Raw genomic sequence first — 12,598 nt, 5'->3', positions numbered from 1 at the left:
CTGAGCTTTGGAGAGCAGAGTGACAGAGCTCAGAACATGGGTCTCTGCTTCTCTCCTTTGTACCTGAATCAAAAGGCTCTATTCTGTTCCTTTGGATTAGTAATATGTATTTTGTAAGATCTTTGAATTCTACCACAACTTGAGCATATGAATCAGAAAGCTGTTCTGAATATAGCTAATTACGTGAAATGAACTCTGTACATATGCTTTGAATTTTGAAGCTTTAATATTTGGTGGGGATGGATTTTTTAGAAGTTAAAATAAACAATTCACTTTATGAAATTCACATTTCAGACTTTGTTTTATCTTGGTTCCTAAGCAGTCATGATTTGCAGTTTTGCCAGCTAACAGAAGTGTCTTTGTATAATTATTCTAAATAGGAAATAGAGGGGAATTATGTGTTGTTTAGTGATAGTTTGGTGTATGTTTGTGTCAGATCTATCTGGAAATATTTTTAGCTGTCAAATGGATTTTATTCTAGCTCTAAAGACTGTTTTTCTGTGCCAGATGATTGAGTTATATATTATGATCTTGGAAAGTTTTGTTTATTACAGCAGGTGGTTGTTTGACAAAGTATATCTATGTGGATGCGGAAAGATTAAGGATTTACTAGAGCAATGAAGAAGGAAATCCAGCAATAACCTAATTTTTGGAATGACATCAATAACTGCAAAGACATGCAGTCAGACTTTTCTTCCAGACTATGTTTTTCCTAGAAATATTGTAAAATAGGTTTTTTTTGTGGTCATAGTAATATACAGACATGAAAGTAGAAATGGTATACCCTTGTAGGATGTAAGTTGGTTTATGCATTTTCAAGTAGTTGTGTGAATTACAAGTATGTATTGCTAAAATGACTTTGTCTTGGTGACTGTCTGTGGAATCCAGTAATTCTGAAGGATCAGGGAGGGCACTTTACTTTGTATATTTATGTATAGGCTGCATATTTGGAGCTCTCCGAGCATCTTGCTCTGTTCATCCACGTACAGAGGCAGTACAGCCTGGACTCAGGTGTTCCTCCCACCTCATAATTCAGGCCAGTGGCAGAAGGGAAGTGACACTGCCTGATTCCCTGTGCAGTCCTATTTGCTGGACCATATTGCCTTCCAACAAGTAAAATTAACTTCCATACAGTGATTATAAAATTGGCACAGGCAAAACTTATCTGTCTTATTGCATGCTGATCGTGCTTTACTTTCCTGTTTAGCAGATCCAGGAAGGTAGGACTGCTTCAGACCTTTTACTAGGTGCTGCTGCTCTGGTGTGGCTGAGATGTTGTAATGTTTCCATTATTAAGCCCTGTTTTCAAATTGCATGTGACTGATATTTGAAAAGTCCTTCAGTTATTAAATCTTTGCATCCTAACCCTCTCCCTGCATTTGAAGAGAAAATTGATTCAGAATATAAAAATCTGCTGAGTAGTGAATAAACTCAAAATTCTTGTTTTCAGACTTTACTGTCTGAATTTTAGAATCTTACTGATTAGGTATAACTCCAAAAGACACATTAATTTTGTAATTAAAAAAATGCATCTTCTGATTAAACAAAAGATCTTTACTGACTCAGTAGACTTTTACAAGTTTATACTAAATAAAAATTCAGGTTTTAATTTTTGTATCTCGTGTTCTGGGGTTGATTGAAACCATGTTGGTTCTTCAGTAGATTTGTCATGTGCAAACAGGTTTGTCACCAAATCATAGACTATGACTGAAAAAATGGTAGTTCAGAAATCAAATTCTACAAGGGGTTTGAACTGTATGGCATCAGTTTGACTTGGCAAAAAAAAGGTAACAAAATCTAAGCATGAATCCTAGGAAAAATACCAACTACAAGGTGTTGAGTATGTTGCAAGTAATATGGAAGAGATCTACACCGTGTTACGTAAAATGCAGTTAATATAACATCATTTAGTGTGAAAATATTCTTGTATTTTACTACAGTAGCTATTACATTGTGGAGAATGATCATCTCGGTTCACTTTGGTATAAAGCAGTGTTGCTTATTTTTAATTTTGGAAAGAAAACGCTTTTCTCATCAGCATAAAATCCATTCTCTACAGAAAAAAAGGAGATCTCTATGCTCTGTTCCAGGCCTAGCAGAGCTAAGGAAAGAAATTCAACCTCTAACTTGCTCCCGGTTGCCAGTGAAATTATATTAAAATTTTAGACTCTGAAGGCTGGCTGCTGAGACCTTAAAGCCATTGTTTCTCTATAATTTGGATGTCACTTTTTTGAGCTGTAGCTCCAAAGTGATCTCTTAAGATATCCCTCAGTTGCTGGAATCTAGTGAGTCAAAGGGTCTCTCAGGAGCGTGTATCTGTCTGCTCAGCTCTTTTGTGACACTGACCTGTCAGTACTATTGTCCCTTTGCGACTTCATCAGACTTTACTGTGACCAGAAGAAAAACCTTTGTTACTACAAGAGATACAGACTGAGGTGATCAAGACTGGTTTCATTACAGCTTGGTGGTAGCAATGAAATCTAAAATAGGTGCTCAGATTGGACAGTTCTTTGGCTTCTGTTAGAATTCTTCACCAAAATGCTGAAGCTGATTGTTTTAGTTGCTTTGTTTTGTTTTTCAAATAAATGGGACTTAAATACCTTGTCTTACACTTACGAATGGAAAATAAGATGGAACATTTTTGACATTGCTTTGTCCTTCATATGGGGGGAAAGAAGGGACTCATCCTAACTTCAAAAATGGGACCGCGCAGACTGCCAAGTGGATAAAGTGCAGTATGTGCTTCCTGAGGTGTCCTAGGAAAGCCCCTCCCCAAGACCTCAAAAGTACATGTGCTGAAACGGATGGACATCTTCAGACAAGTGAAATGCATGGACAGGGAGACTCACTGGCCTACCCCAATGGCATTGTCTCTGTGCCTTGTATAATTCTTGAAAATCATGTCTGAAATCGCTGAGCTTTGTATCTTTGTCTCAAGAAGGTATACTGAGATCTGGTATCACATAAGCATATCTAAGCAAAAATGGTTCATTATGTGCTTTGCTGTTCTAAAGAAAACAATATATAAGTGAAAAGTTAAGACGTGATTTATCATGGCTATTTGATACCAAAGAAGGACTTGAGATAATCATCTGGTAGAGTAAGAATCAAAGTTAGGAAGAAAAAACCAGATACCCTGCCTATAGATTATCAAGAATGTGCCATTTTCTGCTATGAGTACATGCTGCAATATATGTTCAAGCACAGATAAGGCTCTAGTTGGTTTCAAGTTCCACTTTTGCAGTCAGATAAAAAGAAGGTATCTTAGTTTGATATTAAAACATTTTTTCTTGTTTATACAAATGCAAACAAAAAATAATTTTACTTTTTTTCCTTTCTTTATGATCTTGTATAATGAAACAAAAGTGTATTGATGCACTTAGTGACTGGTGCCGTTCGAAGAGGGAAGGAACAGGCTTTGTGATTTAGATAGAATCATTTGGATGCTTCTCTGTACTGTGCATTTGCTGTCCAGATCCTACCAGCTGTTGGTTCTGGTCATGTACTGTGCAGTTATACCTGACAGGCAGTGCATCTGCACAGACATGTGCGTACAGACACACATATTTCCCTCTGGGCAAGGAAGTGCCCCAGATGGCACCTCTTTGTGACTTCATCCCCTAATTCACTACAGGGCTCATGAGTCCAGCAAGCTCACTGGGTGAATTTGTACCTGAAAAGAACCCCTGCAGCACAGTACGTTAATATAGAGCATTAATTGTACCAGTCAAGGCAGAGCTCTGTTCAAACTTGCACTGAGTCATGTTCCCATCTGTCCTGAGTACAGAAAGCTTCTTGTTTAATCTTGGGTTTAAGGCAGGCTGAGGAAGCCACATTAAAATAGCTATTGCTTGCTCCTTTGCATCAGGCTTGAGTTCTGAAGAGTAAAATAATAAAGAACACGTGTGTTTAATTAAAGTACAAAGGAAGTAGGAAGGGGGATAGCAAGGAACAAATCCAGAAAATAAGGAGTTATTGAGCATCATAATTACAGACATCTGATTATACTGGAGAAATTAAAGGACTCTGAATGAATTAGCCCTGCAAGCATTCTTAATCTTGAGGGGAGGGAGAGTGTATTCATTAGAGATTGCTTTGTTTGTTTTAAATTACTTATGTTTTCAAAACAGCAATCTTTTTCATTATTTTCTTGGTAGTAAAACCTATAATAAAATCTGCAACACAGCTTCCACAGGAATCTCTCTTATAAGTTCTCAGATTTAGTTGAAATAATTACTACTTCAGTGCTAAATTGAGTGTTCTTTTAGGAAGATCCCAGGAAATATGTTCGACTGTTTTTGAGATTCTGAGCGTTCTGAAAGCTATTTGGTGTGCATGTGTAAAACAGTCTATCTTAATCTGTCCATGTGATTAAGAATTTATAAATTTGAATTTAATTAAATATTGTCTTTAAGCAGTCTATAAGTTACATGATTGATATGCATTTTAATGTGATTTTCATTAAATTGTTTGAGGCATTAAGTACTATCTGAGATGGTGAAAGAGAATGGGCTTGACATACATACACCACTTATAACTCAGTAAAATACTCCATTAAAAGAATACAAATCCTTCAGTCTCGTATGTAGTGTCTTTTTCATGTATTAGCTGGGAAATACCCTTTTTTTACTGCAAGGAGCATCTAAAGATTCTCCAGGCATAAATTCTCATAAAGTTTGCTTTGTCCTTCTCTCTTGTCTCCTCACCATCTCCCACAGATTTTTTCCATACAAAAGGGTGATTTGTATTTAAGGATTTTGGGTTCTTTGCATTATACTAAATGAGATTTCTATGTCAAAAAAACTAAATAATTTTTAATTAACTGATACAAGTCTAGAAAGCTTATGTAACTGAGCTGATAGCAAAGAAGCTGGATTTTTGTTTCTAACACGCTAGCGAAAACTAAAAGCGAGTTTTAACTAAAGGAAGAACATTTAAAAGGAGAATAGGAAGTAGGTGGAGTTAGAGAAAGCTGGAAAGAAAAAAAAGATTAAAACTGTCATAGGACAAGGGAGTAAATCTAGTTCTGTGCTGTGTTTATATTTCTAGAAACCTGGACTGAAATAGGTTTGATGTCACGTACAAGACTGTAATTTGTATTTTTTGGGTGCATGTTTTTGATTGGGTTTTTTGTTTTTATTTGCTCAATTGAGGGTTTTTTAATGTATTTGCTGCCTAATTAGTGGAAATTCTTGTTTCTGCAATGATGAAATGAAATAGAAACACACAGGCTTAATGCACAAGAAAGGTATCTGAATATGCAGTTGAAAACTCAAATCTGTTCTGTTGCCAAAGAAATGATTTTATATTCATGAAGACTTATGATAAATACATCCTCAGAAGCGCATGGAAACACAAACTACTGTTTTGTATTTCTTTGTGTTTTCAGTTGAAACCTCAGTGTTTTTCTTGTGTCACACAGTGATTATTACAAAAATATGCAGAATATATGAAATACTGAAAGATTGATTAAACTTATTCAGTTCTAAGGATTTGATGTGATTTTTCCCCCCCTCTGTTATATCCACAGGAGAAACTTGACAAAGCTGTCTCTCATCTTCAGCCACATGCTAGCAGAAATCAAGGCTATTTTTCCAAATGGCCAGTTCCAGGGTGATAACTTCCGTATCACCAAAGCTGATGCTGCAGATTTCTGGAGGAAATTCTTTGGAGAGAAGTAAGTAGTAACAGTTTGCCAGATCCTTAATTCTTTCTACTCATAAGCATGAAAAATAATGAACTTTTCAAAAACCCGAATAATGGTTCTAAGTATGTTAGTGGGCATTTTAAAAGTAATTTCTCGTACAAGTCTTTAAATTAACTGAAATGGCTACATTCATTACTATAAATTTTTTTTTCAGTATTGTAATTCACTTAAGGGATGAATAAAAACATATGGGCAGTTCTGTCAAGGGTACTTATGCTCAGTCTTATTGCACAAAGTTTATTTGTTCCATTCTCTGGTGAAGATAATACATTGCTTCCACAAAGTATAGGTAGGGCAAATCATGTCCTTTCATATTACGTATTTATCCTACAAATAGAAGCTCTAAAGTCTGAATTAGGATTTTGATATTAGTTTCCTGGATAGTATGTTTCCTTATCCCATCTTTAACTTTCTAACTACTCCAGTATTTAGTGGAATGAAATGTGTGGAGTGTGGATATGTGAGTCAATACATATAGCAAATGCAATAGTGAAAATGTAGAAGTAGGCAGATGTTGTGTTCTTGGTTTGTTTCTGGAAAAAGAAGTTTAATTTAGAATACACATATAGGCTAATACAAGATGTGTAGCTTGTTCAGTTTATCATATGGAATGTTTATAAGTATAACAGTGGCATAAGAGGAGTGCCAGAGGCAGGATGTTTGTGTATTTTACGTTATAATAGAGCAGTCATTATGGTCATCAGGTCTGATGTCTTGCACAATGTAGGCAGAACAATTCCTGCAGTAATCTGTTGCATTTTCTGAGCATGAGCAGCTCTTTAAAATAAGTCTTACATGTTTTATTTAGAATACCAGCATAGTAGATTGGCACTTTTGCAAATCAGTTCTTTTCAGTGTGAATTTACAACACTTCCATGTCTTTTTTGCTAGTCTAAACACACCTACTGCTAGCTTTCTGCTTTCTGGTTTCATGATAATGTTGTCTGGTAATTTCATTCTTCTGACAAGTTTCTTTCCTGTGTAAATAATATTAGAATGTGATTAAGTTGCTATATCAGTCTTCTTTTTTATTAGAGAAAAGGAATCTGACCATGTTTTGTGTGACCCATTTTAATGTGAATATAATTTTCAAAATATCTGCAAAAGTTCAGCTACAGTCTTCTGAAGGATTAACTTACATGACATGTAGGGCTTTCTATCAGATGAGGCTTTTAAAAAACATGTCAGTCAAAAAAAGAAAAACAGGATCTTTGAAAAAAATGACTAATGATCATGTTTGTTCACTGTTTCTGATTTCTCTTCCTCTCTTTTTACCCCTTGCTTAGCAACTCTGAGAATGAAAATTTCTTTGTGGTCCTTCTCTTTTCCTGTTGGCCTCTGTCCTTGAATGACCTTTACCAGCTGTCTCGATCACAAATTGCATTTCTGTCACTGGGATTTACAGATCTCATCTTCAAGCTGCTATTTCTGTCATTTTGTCTGAACCAATTTCTTCAGCTCCCCTGTTAACTATGATGTTCCTCTTTGAGTTTCTTGACTAACTTCCACTGTCTGTGGGAGATTGAAGTGCTTTTCTTCCAGTGGTTCTGCCAGTTTCCACTGGGAGATAACACCACAGCAGATAGGTACTTGAGGTGTCAGACAGTGGGATACTGTAACATATTAGTAAGTTTTTATCACAACAGGGTTGGTAAGAAGAATTTTTCAACTGCATCGGTTCATCTGAACAGCTCTGCTCTACCCTTATCTTTCTCTTACTGACACTTGACTCTTGTTTTCCCTAACTCATTCCTTGGAGCTTTTATTTCTAATACTTTTCAGAGCCCCGGAGCTCTTGCCATACCTTTTCTAGGCTTTGTTTTTTCCTGCTTATTAAAATTTCTGTATAGAATGCAACTTTAAATGTGAACTTTCAGTAGTAATCCTCTGACCTGCTCCATTCTCCTATGTGTACTTTGATAGGGTTTTGTGGGGGCTTTTTTTGTTTTATTTTATTTTTTATGTTGTTGGGTTTTGTTTGTTTGGAGGTTTTTGTTTGTTTTCATGGGGGCACACCTGTACATGACAGGCACATGGATGTTTGGGTGGGGTATTTTTGGTTTGGTTTGGGTTTTTTTGTTTGGTTGGTTTTTTGTTTGGTTGGTTTTTTTATTGGGTTGTTTGGGTTTTTTTTGGTTAAAATCAGGAATGTTTAGGAATCAAGGCAGTTTGGGAACATCCAGTTAATTACATATGTAACCTTGGTTTTGTAGTATAGCCTGGAAGTTTTTTGAGTTCTTTCTGGCCAGGGGCTCTACTTTCAGACTAGGTAAATAACCACTGTCACTGATGTTCCCAGATCTTTTCTAATAAATTAAGCTGTTTTAGTTACCTGTCTTCTAAGCAGTGAACAATAGACTGTGCTTGGCAGCCTTGCAGTTATCTCAGGTTTAGTTAATTGTGCTTCAGTAACTGTAAAACATGTAACAACAGGTATGTCAAATAAACAGATGAGAAAAAGGTTTGTTTGGCATTATGTTTAATCCCTTTATTAAACAAAATGCCTGAAGCTTTTTAAACATTAATTATTTTCTAATCCAGTTAGAAATATAGGCAGGTATGCCTGTAAGCCACATCCTTTTCAACGGGCCTGGTACGACAAATTAGTTTGCAAATACGCTAGTATCACTTCCCTAGAAGCAGAGCCTGCATAAAGATTTTGGGTGTTGCAAACAACTGATAAAATCTTTTTCTAACCTGGCTATCTAAAGGTAGGCCCCTAGGAGTGTCTGACACCTCCAGCTCTAGTTAGGTATGCAGTGCAGTGACGGAATACAGAGAGGAATTATACTGTTTGTTCCCTGGCTGCCTCTCTATTTTACAGGGCAAGCCTGGACTCCTCACTTGTTTGTGAAAAGCAGCACTTACTTTGGGGGCACTAAGTAATGCAGCTCAAGATTAGAGCATAAATGAAAAGTAAGTTGTGTTGGATCTTGGCTTCTGATGGGTAAACTGCAGCACAAGATATAATTGATTTCGTCCATTGCCATTCTCCAGTGAATGGGGAACTTTTAATTTTGTTGGTTACATTTGTCTGTCTGAGCACTTGCTGTAAAATTGTGCAGCTGTAATTAAGTTTATTCATCCTGTTATTAATAAGTGTCATAGGATGCAGTCCTTTTTGTTTTTAATGCTAGTCAGGTGTATGTATGAAGCCATATGCATGGCTTCAAACTCATGAGCAAAATAAATGTCTAGGCTATTTCAAGTCTTCGATCATACTTAAGCTGCTCTTTTAATTTTTGTAGAAAACACAGAAATAGAACTCAGCAAACAATTTGAACGGCTCCCTCAGAGCAATGTGCAAAGATAGTCACATATTTTTGGCTTTCAAATACTTCCTAAACTTTCACGTTCATGGTACACCTCTACAAAACTTCTAGATAATGTCAGTGGCTAGAAAAGCTTGTCTGGTAGAGAATGCTACGTGAGAGCAACAGATATATTGATAAGGGAAATCATCAGCCCTCACATAGGCAGACTGTAAAAGAAGCAAACAGAACTTTTACAACTGTGAGGTTTTTCCAGTATTGCAAGTTTCAGAGGAGAGAGGGAAACCTTGGAAGTTTTAGGATGTTTGGTAAAGATCTGGAGAGATTAATATGCGGTTTAGGAATGTATGGCATGGGAGATACTGAGATCTGGCGATAACAGCAATATGAAGAAGGAAAAAATGAAGGAATTGATTTCTCTGCAAGGGCAAAGTAGAGTAAGTATCCAAATTAGGGGATATGTGAGGAGTCATTCAAAAGGCTGAATGACTGGAGTAGGCTCTGTCTGGCATTTTCACAGGCTATGAGAGGAGAACCTCTTAAAGTGTATAAAGAACCTGGCTGAAAAAGAACTAAGGAATAAATTGACACAAGCTTTACACCATGGCAGTTAAGGTCAAGATTTTAGATTAAGACCTATATCAAGAAAGAGCTTGGCGGTGTCAAAAGGAGGAAAACAGTGAAATTGAGAAGATGTGATTTTTTTGGATTTGTCCTGATTGCTAGAGTACAATTGCTGGAGCAAGTGGTTTTAGTGGAGTGAATCTTCACCCATGGTTTAGCATTATAGTTGTGTTTAAGCAAGTGCTAGTTAATGTACAGCTAAACTGTAATGTTAAACAGAACTGTGAAATTGTAAGGCATGTAATCAGCAGTTACATTTGTTTACAGATACTTTAGTAACCCCCAGTGGGTTGTAAATGTGCATATAAACTGTAATCTGATAGCATCTTCATTATCCATATTTTATTACTGTATAGTGCTTGATAATTTCCCCTGATTCCTCACTCACTTTAATAGCACCTTACATCTTTTACTAGTTTTCTGTTCTGAGTAAAAATGTGCAAATTACCACTGGGAGCAATCCTGAACTGAAAAGGAGAGTGGGTGAGATGACCTAAGAGATCTTTCAGCTTCTGAATTTGAAAGCTACAGTGAAGTCATGCAGGGCTTGGTAACTATTGAAATTTGTGATTTGTGGCTGTCTTTGTCTTGCAGAATGAATCATAGGAAAAATGTCAGTGTTCTTAGATTTTCAATTCTCCGTAGTTATGCCATTTATTTTAACTTTTAAGCTTTTAGTCCTCATTATGGAACTTTAAAAATTTTAAAGCATTTCTGTTATTGTTGCCAGGTAAATTGATTTCCTCCCACCTTTTAGTTTCTGAGAAAATAGAAATTCTTCCACTGCTGGGGTCAAAAACATTACTATTTTAATGCTCCTATACTTTTTTCCAGATGAGACCTGAAATTATTTATCTTTTTTACTGGAATTTTTGAAAAACTGTGGCTATTGATTTCTGAGTAGCAGTTAAACAGTGTATTTCAAATCGATATTCTAAACTTTTGAGTACTTGTGGTTCTGCTGTGGTCAGTGCTTTTTGGCTCAGGATAGAACAGTCATAGCCTCAGTGGCTTGAGTTCAGAGAAGCAGCAGTAAAACAGGCAGACCACAATGCACAGCTTATCTGACAGCTAAATGTTTTCAAGTTAGAGAGACCTCACATAGGCTAAATTTTAACACCTTGTTAATGCCCTTAATTTATTACTTGATTTTCTGTTCTTGCTGCTGATAGGGCCCAAGAGCCCAAGTATTGCCTGAACACTATAAAAATACAGACTGAAGAGTTGGTCCTGACTCGGAGAGCTTCGAATCTGAGTAGGAACTGAAGTGTAAAGGGAAGCCAGAGACAAAGATTAAAGTGGAAGAGGCAGTGATCCAAGTGCTGTCCTCTTCATCACCATCAAGAAGGTGTTTTGGCAACAGAAACTTTTAAAGAGAAGGATGTAAACAGGAATGGGGCATTTGGAGTGTGATTCCTTTCTCCGCTGTTCAGTAGCACAGGAAATAAGCTTATCGATATGCTTGTTTAAACTTGAGCTAGAGACAGAAGGTACTGTTCCCTGGCTGCTAGTGAGACACAAATCTCACTAGACCTTTTTCATACAAATGCAAGATGAATAAGTTTGAATAAGAAGACAGATAATATTATAGAGAAGAGCTAGTCAATGAAAAGTTGTAAGATAGGATTAAAAAACAGATAAGGACATCAGTCTTCCCAGCTATTCTGGGTAGCTAAGAATTTGGTGAATTACATGTACAAAAGATAAAGAAAAGAAATTTGTAGTACTTGGCACACAAGATGGTGAGACAGGAGAACAGATTCTCAATGGGTAGGCAGGAGAGGCAGTGTTTTAAGTATAAAAGCATGTGCAAAAATGCGGTGTTCTTTGGATTTGTTGTTAGACATCAGACTTGGAAATGTATAGATAAGTGTATCCTGTTGGGGACACTTCAGGAAATTCAGACTTCTGCATCTCTTAAGGAACTTGCTATCTCTCCAGCAATGTCCCGTTACACAGCTTTGGAAGTGGATTTTTTTTTTTGTGATGTATTTTCCCCATTTCATAAGGCTCATTTTTTCTCTTTTACCTTCTCTATTCTCTTGCTAGAGTTTTTTTCAGGTTTTTTGTTCTGAATGATGTCACTATTTAATGACTGTATTGGCACAATATGGCAGAATTCCTTTTTTTCCCCTTAGGATTGAACTTCTCAAACCTTCTGTGTGTCAATTATTTGCTCTACAGTTCAGAAGCAGTGAAAACATGTGGCCTTCCACTTAAAACTGAAGCAGCAGTCTTAAGAAAATGCTCTGTTCAGTGGTGATAAATCAAAATCCACATTGCTCATTGCAGACTTACAAAGAATGTTGTTTCTATCTGGGTCAGTATTTGCTTGAATATTTTTGAGCTTGCTCTGGATACAGTAATGGCCTTTTCATGTTGTGTTTTCTGGCAACATTTGAGAAAGTCTCTTGCAGACAAAAATGTTCACTGTAAGTTTAAGTTATACAGGTACTGTGTTTACCTTCTTAGACATTCTTGTGGTCTGTTCTGGTTCAAATGGAAGCAGTGTCACTTGACATTCCAGAGTAGCTGCATCTCTGCAGTTTTACTCAAGTGCTGTACTCTGCACGCTCAGAATATATTTGCTTTCTTTCCAGATTTATTTTAGTGTATTGTGCTTTTTAATAATGTAAGCAGCATTCAGGAGGTTTAAGAAAATTCTATGTGCACGTGATCAGGGCAGGAGGGAAGAGAGGACCTAAATTCCTCTGCCAAATTGCTTGAAAATCACGTACTAGACACTAATCCTTTTCCTTTAAGCATATGGAGGTTGTGTGGGTGGTGTTTAAAACACTGTATTTGAGATTATAGTGATACTTCACTTTGATGTGTGACGATAATAGTAAATACATACCATTCTATATAATGGTATTTTTAAAACGCTTATGCTTGGATCAGAACACTTTTGAATTCATCATTCTTCAAATATGCTTACTAGTTCTACTATTGCAGAAGAAAGGGCGAGAAGTATTGTCATTTTGAGAGGCTTGTG

General features: G+C 36.5%; 1 protein-coding gene across 1 annotated transcript in view; it reads left to right on the top strand.

The window, feature by feature from the left end:
* The window catches only part of LOC120324478 (E3 ubiquitin-protein ligase CBL-B-like), a 69,414-nt gene extending 60,531 nt beyond the window's left edge, over window positions 1-8,883 (top strand). Inside the window, exons 4-5 of the mRNA XM_039387305.1 lie at window positions 5,531-5,677; window positions 8,532-8,883. Coding sequence (XP_039243239.1) covers window positions 5,531-5,677; window positions 8,532-8,589 — 205 coding nt within the window. The 3' untranslated portion in view covers window positions 8,590-8,883. The remainder of the gene's footprint in view (window positions 1-5,530; window positions 5,678-8,531) is intronic.
* Window positions 8,884-12,598: the final 3,715 nt, after the last annotated feature.

The sequence above is a fragment of the Pipra filicauda genome, unplaced genomic scaffold, assembly GCF_003945595.2.
Source record: "Pipra filicauda isolate LSUMZ 115617 unplaced genomic scaffold, ASM394559v2 scaffold550_size315814_pilon, whole genome shotgun sequence".
Taxonomy (NCBI): domain Eukaryota; kingdom Metazoa; phylum Chordata; class Aves; order Passeriformes; family Pipridae; genus Pipra; species Pipra filicauda.
This window is presented reverse-complemented; position numbering and strand designations above follow the sequence as displayed.